Source organism: Nannospalax galili, unplaced genomic scaffold, assembly GCF_000622305.1.
Source record: "Nannospalax galili isolate Female #2095 unplaced genomic scaffold, S.galili_v1.0 scaffold255, whole genome shotgun sequence".
NCBI classification, from domain to species: Eukaryota; Metazoa; Chordata; class Mammalia; order Rodentia; family Spalacidae; genus Nannospalax; species Nannospalax galili.
Genome location: NW_008338999.1, coordinates 1237766 through 1249418, shown reverse-complemented (window position 1 = coordinate 1249418; position 11653 = coordinate 1237766). Strand labels below are relative to the sequence as shown.

At 42.4% G+C, this 11653-nt stretch overlaps 1 protein-coding gene across 2 annotated transcripts in view; it reads right to left on the bottom strand.

Moving 5' to 3' along the window:
• The window catches only part of Rwdd3 (RWD domain containing 3), a 22189-nt gene extending 14509 nt beyond the window's left edge, over positions 1–7680 (bottom strand). For both annotated transcript variants that reach the window (XM_008833677.3, XM_029563831.1), the window contains exon 1: positions 7548–7680. In XM_008833677.3, the coding sequence (XP_008831899.2) occupies positions 7548–7680 (133 nt within the window). The remainder of the gene's footprint in view (positions 1–7547) is intronic.
• Positions 7681–11653: the final 3973 nt, after the last annotated feature.

The following is an 11653-nucleotide window of genomic DNA, read 5'->3' as shown; positions in this document are numbered from 1 at the left end:
TTAAGGTCAGCAATCAAAAAGTGGGACATCATTAAACTAAAAAGCTTCTGTACAGCAAAAGAAACAATCAAAAAAAGTGAAGAGAAAACCCACAGAATAGGAAAAAATCTTCACCAGTGACACACCTGAGAGAGGTTTAACATCCAGAATGTATAAAGAACTCAAAAAACAAAAAATCGAGAAACCAAATGACCCAATTAAAAGATGGGCTAAAGATCTAAACAGAGAGTTCTCAAAGGAAGAAATAAAGATGGTCTAGAAACATCTCCAAAAGTGTTCAACATCGTTAGTAATTAGGAAAATGCAAAGTAAAACCACCCTAAGGTATCACCTTACTCCAATCAGACTGTCTAGGGTCAAGAGAACAGTGATACCAAATGTTGGCAAGGATGTGGAGAAAGGGGACGACTCATTCACTGCTGGTGGGATTGCAAACTCATGCAGCCTCTATGGAAAACAGTGTGGAGAACTCTTAAAAAACTAAAAATGAACTTACCATATGACCTGGTTATACCACTCCTTGGCATATACCCAAAGGACTCATCCTATTGCAGAGACAATTGTACAACCATGTTTGTTGCTGCTCTTTTTACAATAGCTAAGAGATGGAAGCAAACTAAGTGTCCCTCAACTGACAAGTGGTTAACAAAAATGTGGTATATTTACACAATGGAGTTCTATTCAGCAGTAAAGAAAGATGAAATAATGCAATTTGCAGGTAAATGGATGGATCTAGAAACTGTCATACTAAGTGAAGTAACACAGACTCAGAAAAACAAATGATGTATGTTCTCCCTCATATGTGGCTCCTAGCACCAAATCCTTTTAAATTCCAGGTTCTTTTAATAAGATGATGCTATACAGCAGTCCCTTCTGCATGAACTAACTACCATCATCATGACTTCCACTGAGCCTGATTGCTAAACATAGTGACAACTGGGCTTGTTGACGATTGTGCTCATTCATTAAAGGAGTGCAAAGCAGGGCCCCGGGCCCCTCAACTGAGTATCCAGCCACTCTTCCCAGCCAACTAATCCAGCCTTGGAAGACAAAAGAAAAATGAGGAAGAACCCAATAGAGAGATGCTTTTGGAAACCCTTGTCAAGAAACTCCAATGGACTCTCATATGAACATTTGAAAATTGCCCTGTTCTGACTTTTTTCTAGTTCCCTGTCTAGAACTTGTAATGCTAATTACTCTTGCCTTTACTTCTCCTTCACATCTTTTATTCATGATTCAAAGACTTTCTTTTACCCTTAGAGACAAGAGTTATGCAATTTGGAAGTCTTTTAGATAGACCCACTGAAGGGTACTCCAATTGCCTCACCGTGTGTCCCTCTTCAGCATGGAAGAAACCAGAGCGTTCGGCGTCCCTATTCCCTATTGGCAGTTTGGGTAACCCTTTCAGAGGATGGTGTGATAAGAATAGGTGGTAGGAATTGGCTAGGCAGTTATGGTAAAAAGACCCCAAAGAAATGTAGCCAGTTTCTTGGCTAAAAGTCAAAATTCCTTGGGCCTGTTAGCAACATACTCTATTCCAAGGCCAAAAATGTCAAAAGTATTCGGGAGCTCATTTCTAATCCTTAAAAACTTTCGGGGTACCTCTTCAGAGGTCAGAATGTTGGAGGGGAGGGAGTGGGCATGGATTTAATCAAAACACCTTACATGCATGTATGAAATTCTAAATGAAGTTTTTGTGAAAATTAAAAAAGAAAATTGCCCTGCTCAGACTTTTTTCTAGGTCCCTGTCTAGAACTTGTAATGCTACTCTTGCCTTTACTTCTCCTTCACATCTCCTATTCATGATTCAAGGACTTTCTTTGCCCCTTAGAGACAAGAGTTATGCAATTTGGGAGTCTCTTAGATAGACCCACTGAAGGGTACTCCAGTTGCCTCACCCTGCGTCCCTGTGCAGCACTGAAGAAACCAGAGCAGTCTGTGTTCTTATTCCCACTGGCAATTTGGGTAATGTCCTAGTTTGTTCTTCATTGCTGTGACAAAACACTCTGACTAATACCAACTGGGGGAGGAAAGGGTTTATTCAGCTTACAACTCCCAGGTCGCAGTTCATCAGGGAGCCCAAGGCAGGAACTCAGGGCAGGAACCTGGAAGCAGGAGCTGGAGCAGAGGCCATGGAGGAATGCTACTTACCTGGCCCCTGCTCAGGGAGACCCTGTCTCAAAAAGACCCCCCCCAAAAAAAATTGGTAAGTATATATTGGGTTTTGTTGTATGAATTTTCCCAATAAGTACTTACCACTTGACATGAAAGAATTGTGAATTTTCCCAATATGTACTTACCTCCTTGACAAGGAGACATGAAAGAAATTCCTGCCTCTAAATTGATGGCATCCATATACCAAAGTGATGAGAACGGGAGGTAGAAATTGGCTAGGCAGTTTAGGGTAAAAAGACTCCAAAGAAAAGTAGCCAGTTTCTTGGCTAAAACTCACAATGTCCTTGGGCCTCTTAGCAACATACTCTGTTCCAAAGGCAAAAAATGTCAAAAGTATTTGGGAGCTTGCATCTAATCCTTAAAAGACTTTAGGGTTACCTCTTCAAAGGGGGCAAATGTTGGAGGGGAGGGAGTGGGCATGGATTTGATCAAAACACCTTATATGCATATATGAAATTCTCAATAAGATTTTTGTAAAAGTTAAAAAAAATAAAAGAGTTGGAAAGAATTCACATTCTTCCTAATTCATCTTCCTGGAAAATCCCTGACCCACATGCACACTGGAGCCTCAAACCACAGCTACACAAAGTGATGTTACCTGTCGGTACAAGAAAATGAGAAGTCCAGGACTGGAGAGATGGCTCATCAGTTAAGAGCACTGACTGCTCTTGCAGATGACTTGGGTTCAATGCCCAGCACCCACATGGCGGCTAACTCCAGTTCCAGGGGAATTCGATGCTCTCTTCTGACCTATGTGGGCATTGCATGACACAGGTGCACTTACATACATGCAGGCAATACACTCATATACATAAAATAAAAATAATAGTTTTTTTAAAAGTCCAATATAATAACACTCCCCATTCTGCTGATTTGTAATGTGGTGAAAAAAATTACAGAATCTTTTTGAAAACTCATTTTTCTTGCCAAAACTCAATCTTCCCCTTTCATTTCATCTGCCTTAGTTGGTACAAGCAATTAAACTGGCTCTTTTTTGCCCCAGAATTCTCACATATCTCATTCACTGCAAGTCTAATTGTTTGTCTTTCTTTTTTTTTTTTCCCCCTTAACAAAAAGAGAAACAAAGGGGCTCTGCTTTAAAGTCATTATCTGCTTCAGGGTTATTTAAGGTTATTAACAGCTTAGCAACAGGGCAATTAACAGAAAAGTAATTATATATCTTATGCAAATCTCAGCCTCTGTCCCCACAACACCAGTTATTAACCTACAAACTCATCATTCTCAATAAACAGCAATGCCCAGAAGAACTTAAGTTTGCCCTAGCAAAGGAAATTTTTCATTAATCCCAAGGCTGTTTTCATCAATTCTAAACCTTCTACCAGAAGATGCAGGGTTTTCCCTGTTTCAAGTTCATATACACATTCACTAGCTGTTTCCTATAAGTCACTCTGCCTTGTGACAATAAGTATATTGATTTTATAACTACAACTCAAACCGAGACAGATACAAACCAAATCCTTCCTAGCCCAGTTTGGTGGCACACACTTACAATCGAAGCAGTTAAGAGGCTGAGGCAGGAGGGTCTAGAGTTTGTGGACAAACTAGGCTACATAGTCAGACTGCATCAAAACAATCAATCAAACCTTAACCTTTCCTTATAAACACATGAGAGAAAACATGCTTCTAAACATACCCTAGACAACAGAAGTTCAAACTAAACTAAACCCCAGATTCTACTCTAATGCTATTTATATTATATATGTGTGAGTGCATACACATAAAGGCCAGAAGGGAGCATAAACCCCCTGGAGCAGGAGTTACAGGTGGTTGGTTGTGAGCTGCACCACGTGCGTGCTGGAAACCTAACTCTGGTCCTTTGGAAGAGCAAGAAGGGCTCTCTACCACTAAGCCATCTCTCCAGTCCCTCTAATGCTATTTTAAGTTCTCTCTCTACTTCACGGCCTACAGTAAACAGAAGAGAGAATGAGTTCTCCATCTAGCGTTCATTAAGAAATCATTTACCAGCTGGGCGTGGTGGTACACAGAGGCAGACACATCTCTCAGTTGAAGGCCACTCTGGTCTATATAGCAAGTGCCAGTTAAGCTGGGATTACAGGGAGACCCTGTCTCAAAAAGACCAAAAAAAAAAAAAAAAAAAAATCATTCTCACACCATATCCAGCTCACAGCCCCTCTACTTGCTTTTCCCCCCAGTTTTTATATATCCTCAAAGACTCCGCACAGAAAGCCACTCAAAAGCATCCCATACCTCTTCATACTTTATGTGACCGGACTTTCTTTCCCCTCACCTCCAGACAGCTCACCACAAATATACAAACATAAATGCTTGCTTATGCTTCAGCTGGATTTTTGCATGTGTTTAAATGCTATTACCAAAGGAAAGAAACTTAAAAAAAAAAAGGTAAAAGTGGCAATCCCATGGTTTAAAGGTAAAGTTCAAGACTGAGTTGGCTTTCCAGAGGTGAGCAGTTCTGACAATCAGCAGGCAAAACTGCATCAGCGTGTTGCTGTAACGACCCATTTTGCAAGAGGGTCCAGTCCAATCTGAACATTAGTCCACTCTGAACAAAAGCCCACTCTGAAGTTATCAAGCAAATGTATTACATGATGTTAGCTCCCTATACCTCAGTTTGCAACTTTCTAATCTGTAAGATGATTTTCAAAACTGCACACACAACTACACCACAACAATATAATCTGTACGATCCCATCAGGAAAGGGAACAGCAACAGAAGCAGCCTCACCTACTGAGGAGCCCCACATACGTGTGCATGAAAGGGAGAGCATACCCAGTGAGGACTGCTCTCAATATAAACTGGATCCCACCCATGACTTTTCTCTGGGTACTCAAAGTGCTTTCTCAACACATGGAATTTTTTTGTTTATGTTTTGTTTTGACTAAAAACTGTTTTCCTGAAGCAGCAGGCCCATCTCTATGGAGGAGCAACTCACTGCAGAGATCCAACACTGGAGCTTGGGGGTCATTTAACCAGTTTGAGCATCACTGATCTTCTCTGTAAAATAAAGCTAAGAATGCCTCTCACCAAGTAAGGTGATCAGGAAGGTGTAGGTGACCACACCAAGCCTGGCACCTAGGCAGACCACATGAGATGAGGAGGGACAGGATATCCCTGATTTGGCCTAGCCCCATCCCCTCTCATAGCTAGGAGTGTGGCTGTTCACATAATTTGTACCCCTAAGAGAGTGTTAGACCTGATGCGTCTTACTGTGAACTTATGCAACCATCACAGAGGCCAAAATGTAAATAAATTACCTAAAATTCTCAACATAAACCCAACTAAACTGAGCCCCATTACTCAGCCTTGAGTTAGCAGCCTGGGCCTTCCCAGGCTGTTTTCTCATCAGAAATGCAAGCCCTCTGCAATGTTCTTCAAATTTCACTGGCGAGAGAGAGAGACTTACTTGGTGGAATCCAAGAAAAAAAAGAGGGGGTTCAGAGTTACAACCTCCAAGTCAAAGTGCCAGTGATGGCAAGAGTGGGAGCCAAGCAGCTGTGTTCTGGGAAAGCCCTTACCTGACCCTCCACTCCCAGCTGTGAGCATCAAACAGCCCCATGTCAATCTCTGAATTGTTCCACTTGCCAGTGAACCTCGCAACAACAAAATGCCCTAAGTTGTTACACTGAATTCTTTTATAATTCAATTACTTACTGATGCCAGAACACTGAATTAAATTAAGTAGAAGGCATGGCTTCAAAGTTATGCTCAATTTAACAGCAGATAAAGGGTCCACAGTGTTCTCAATATTAAGAGACTGCTCTCTTTCTCTCAGCACTTACTTTTTAGGGTTTTCTCAGACCTATCAGCAATATTTAATGTTGAGCTACGAACTCATAACTTGGACCACTACCACTTCTACAAGACACCATGAGACATCATAGGTTACTTTCTCCCAGATATTTGAAACTGAGCCATGAGAGAAAAATTCAGAAACACCACTGGTCTCTTTAAATAGCTGCTTCAGGCAGAAGTAATTATCAATAAAGAGAGAGGTGAAGATGAAAAAGGAGATGGTGACCATTTCAGACTGCTACCCAATCAGAAGAGGTGACAAACCCCTATGATAAATCCTTTCATAGGGGTTTCAAGGAAGTTTCAAACCGATACATGTCAGGTTGAGACACTGAAAGGAAAGAAGCTCCATTCTTCCAGAAGGTTCATGGTACCTAGGGCATCACAGAGTTCCATGAATGTGTATAGATGGGTGGGTGCAAGAAGGAACCAATGAAACTGAGCCAACTCCAGCCATGACTAACTCACTACAGGGAAACCCGGAAGCTGTCCTTCCCCTACCTGGCTTCCTTAGGCCCAGCACATTCTACATTACCTTCTTAAAGGTCAACCAATTTATGGTCAGAAAGGAAATTTCAATAGTAGTTGCACAGTAACAACAGAAGGAAAAATCCTATTGCCCTCAAAAAGTATGTATTTACACCAGCACACTATCTCAAAAAGGGAGGTTTGGTTCGGGAGTTTCTGTTGCTTGGTTGTTTGGGCGGTTTTGTTTTGGTTTTTGTGACAAGGTCTCCCTGTAGCCACAGCTGGCCCTGAACTCGTTATGCAGACCAGGCTGACCTCCAACCATCTCACAGATCTGCATGCCTCTCTCTACCTACCCAGTGTTAAAGACAGGTGTGCACCACCGTGCCTGGACAGGAACAGAAAGTTTTAGCTATTGTTTTTTAAAGCTTTGCAGACTGTAAGCTCCCAGAGAGGAGGACCGGGCCCTGACAGTGTTTGCAGGGGAGGAGGCATCAATGAACGTGGGCTGCACGGTAAAGGCGTCCAGCAGGCATCTGGAATTGGCTGTCACTTCCCAGCACATTGTAAAAATTAAGAGACAAGCGATCAATTTGCAAACATAATAGAGCTAAGGTTAAGAGTGAGCACTGGGCGAATTCAAAAATTCCCCCGGCAAGCATTTTCTGACTGCCTCTTTGTGGCTGACACTGTTCTGGGATGTAGACACCCAAATACAAAGTGGGGTTAGATTTGGTGGGTACTGCCAAGAACATAACGCAGTTTGGCTGGAAAGGGACACTGGGGGAGCCGGATTTCAATGGGGAGGAGGGTGAGCACCCGCCTCAAGGTAGTGAGATCCCAAGGAGGAGCACCCCACAGACCGGGCGCCCACCTCGCCATCCACGTGTCGGGGTGGCCTCCCACTCCTGCCTGGCGACAGAAGTCAGAACCCCACTGTGGGCCGGGCCGGGCCGGACGAGCACGGAGGCCTGGGGACCCCACCTCGCCATCCACGTGTCGGGGTGGCCTCCCACTCCTGCCTGGCGACACAAGTCAGAACCCCACTGTGGGCCGGGCCGGACGAGCACGGAGGCCTGGGGATGCCTCTGCGTCGGGTTGGGTTATTCACCTGAGCTGCTCAGCACCTCCCATTCGTGGGGACCGCAGAAAATCGCGCTAAGAGCGGAGAGCTCCTCGCCCACTGCCTCCTCCATATCCGGATATGCCGGGCCCTCAGTCCCCAAAGCCTCCCCTTCCGCCATCACCGCGCATGCGCAGGCTGGCAGCAGCGCGGGTCCACAGCCACTCGGGGGCGCTCCGGCCTCACAGCCCCGAGGCCGAGTGCCGGTCAGGGAGGGAAGGGGCGGGGCGAGGGGGGTGGGGCGAATGCCTGAAGCTCCGCCCAGCCCACCCTCTGCTTTCCAGCCCTGAGCCTAGGCCTCCCAGGAAAGACCCTGGCTTTGAGTCCATGGTGCCTCACCCAGAGTAGATGCTTAGTGGGAATGGAGAGTGTGAAAGAAACCCGCTACTGAAAAAGGAAATAAGAAAGTGCAAACACCAGGGTGGCCCCCCGAGAGACTCCCAGACAGTAACCCAGCATAGAACTGGGAAAATAACAGCAGACCCCCATCTTTTTTTTCAATATATATTTTATTATTTTTATTTTATGTGTATGAGTGTACTGCCTGTGTGTATCTGAGTACACCCGTGCCGTGCAATGCTGCGGAGGTCAGAAGAGGGCTTTGGATTCCCCTGGAACTGGAGTTAAGGACGGTTCATAGCCGGCCGAAGAGACTCCCAGACAGTAACCCAGCATAGAACTGGGAAAATGAGCAGCAGACCAAATCTTATCTAAAGGAATAGTGGCACCTGATTGCTGCTAGATGAGGAAGAGCTGATCTTCCTAAAACAAGGAACTCTAGATTGGCTGACTAAATTGAGCGGATGGACAAGTACTGGAGAAAGGCTGGGGGCACTGACAACACAGTGGACAGTAACAGGGATGACAGAGTATATGGGCTCCAGTGGGGGTGGGGAGCTGTGGGAGGGTGCCATTTGGGATATGAGTATATAGATGAATAAGATTGGGGTGTTCTGTATGAAATACACACAAAAAAAATCAACAAATAAAAAATGAATTATACTTGAGGAAGAAGCATAAAAATTCATTCCATTAATTAGTACAGGTGAAACACATTACCATTGAAATCTACCTGATGATTTTTATATCCACCCTCAGGTGGATATCAGAAAGTAACCTATTGTGCCTAGTAATAATCAGATACATAGAGATTAGAGATGCATGTGCAAACATTTAAGTGTTAGTAGCATTAAAAATGAGTTTTTCTAACCAGGCGTGGTGGCCCACACCTTTAATCCCAGCACTCAGGAGGCAGAGGCAGGCAGGTCTCTGTGAGTTCAAGGCCAGCCTGGTCTACATAGTGAGTTCCAGGACAGCTGGGGCTACAGGAAGACCCTGTCTCAAAAAAAAAGAGTTTTTTCTGTATGAAGCAGAATATTTTAAAATGAAATGGAGATCTTTTTTAAAGGTTAAAATTTCATTCAAGTTTACGTCTTATAGGGTTTATACTGAGTTCAATATTGTGTAACTGTATTAATTCAACTGTGAACCTAAAAATCTACAGCCAATATTGAAAGACATGCATCTTCACTCTGGAAATTGTTATGGAATATGTCTGTAATGAAATGTTTCTTCTAATCATGTGGTCATTAAATAAATCATTTAAAAAAAAAATCTGGCTCTTCAACTTTGTGTCCAAGATCCCACAGTAAGCAAAACACAAAATTGCTTTGGTGACCCTGGAGGTCAGGGAATTCTGGAAAAAAACATGACTGATGATGACCTCCAGCATGCTGAACTGGTCACTGGCCCTGGGATTATAGATATGGTTTGGATTCCTGGACCTTTTCTTAAAAGGTATAGAAAGAGAGGGTGAGAACTGAGATTCCTAGTCTGTTGGGGTTGTGGTCCAAGGCTATAAACCCTAGCTCCTGTTTTGTGTGATAGTTGATGCACACAGCATAACAACGTGTCTATTACCACTGTGACTATGGAAATTTAATTGTGAAATCATCATCTTTGAATCTTGACCTAGACTTTAAAATGTGAACAATACTGATAGAATAGCAACATCAGCCATCCATCCTGTTACAACTTTGATTTTGGTGAATAAGGTCAATTACCTGCTGGTAAGTAGTTCTGTCTGGATGTGTTTGGCTTATCGTTTTATTTTTCAAGTAACAGTTTAAAATTCTGAAGCTCTCAGAAGCTCATTGCTTGCTCCAGGAGATCCCACAACTTTTGTTCATATCAGAAATAATATTTTGTAAGATGAATCAACGGATCTGTTTGGGTCCATAGTGGCTCCTGCCACTGACCTATAGGAAAGTCTGAATAAAGTTGCCTGACTCTAAGAATGAACTCCCATTACTATCACCATCATCACTGCCACTGTTGCTAAAAAGGGAATCTGGAAAGGGAAGAAATATTGTCTTCCAAGAACAGAAAGGAAACCTGACAAGATAGACTGCAGGAAAAACCGCTGCCCACGGGATATCCGAGATTTCAGTGACCCCAAGCAATTAGGAGCCCTGCTGTGCACATAATTGGAAAGACAAAGGTTTATTTAAACTCATAACTACCTATAATTCAACCAATTTGTTTTAAAAGAAAAAAAATAATTCATTTTGAGTTATTTCCAAAATAGCAGCAGTTTCAGCAAGTCCAGTGGGTTCATAATTAACTGCTAAAGAGACTTGGGGAGCAGAATAATTTTTTTTAATTTAAAATATCAGTAAGTTATTCAATTTTAGTTTGAAGTCCAATGTTACTATTGAAAGTGGTGGGGAAATATTAATTTGGTTATTTGACATACTTGTTAAAGCTGATCTACACAATAATTGAATAGTCCTCATGTTGTTTTTAATTTTTCAAATTCAATGTGTGGTAGGAGTGAACTCATGTAACAGCATATTACAGCTGTCAGCAGTGTTAGGCAGTCACCAGAACTTGCTGTCAGCAAGGGGCCCATGGAAATTGATGTGAAAGTATAGCAATCTATTACTGTATTTAAATTTTTCTGGTCAATAGGTTTCTTCTTTTTTCTTCCTTTTTTTCGTTGATTTCTTAACCTGCTTTTCATACTTCATTTAGCATGTTTAAATAAAAAGTCGATGTGAATGTCTTTTAAATTGACACTCTCCTAAGACACTGAAGTCCCATGAATACATTTCTTGCACTCTGACATTTAGAAGCAATCATCACAGAGACAGTGTAATGTCAGCTTGATATTTCTCACACTATGAAAATATCAGCTACATGTCAGATCTCTAAATGTACCTGAAGGTAATAAATTTTCCTGTAATAAACTTTCTTCTAGTCACAAGCTACTGAAAATTTTAAATTTTTAAATGTGGAACAAATGTCTATAGTCAGAATAGTATCTATCTCTACCCCTCCCCCAATATACACAACAGTGTGTGATTTGTTAAAATAATAGCATTTTTCCATGCACCTTTTCTAAAGGGTGGTTTCCTCAAAACCATAAATCAAAACCATAAAAGGAAAGAGCTCGCTCCTTCATACCTCCAGTTACACCACTACCCAGGAAGTCAATGTAAACAAGTAGTTCTTTAAATTTCCTGGAACAGTTCTACTCACAGTCTCAAGAGCAATATGTAAACTTAAACACTCAGGTCTAAAATCTTAAGTCAAAACTCACTTAAGCAAAGGAATAAGAATGCATGTTTTGAAGAGGGTTAGGAGTGGTTAAATACTAATGTATTATAGGAAAAGCTACAGATCTAACTAACACTGGAGTGGCCTTAGCAAGGAAAATTGGCCGGGCATGGTGGCTCACGCCTTTAATCCCAGCACTTGGGAGGCAGAGGCAGGCAGATCTCTGTGAGTTCAAGGCCAGCCTGGTCTACATATTGAGTTCCAGGACAGCTGGGGCTACAGGGAGACCCTGTCTCAAAAAAAAAAAAAAAAAAATCAAGGAAAATTATGATCTGAGATCAGTAAAAATGCTTTGAAGAACCATAAAGCTGAGGAGATAACTCAGGGAAAGGGCACTTGCCTAGTCTGCACAAGGCCCTGGGTTCGATCCCCAGCACCTGAAATAAAAGAAGAAAGGCAATTAAATGCCAACTTCCTAAGTAAATCTAAGTCCAAGAAGCTGTACTACTGCTTCTGTCTAAAGACTGTCAGTATTG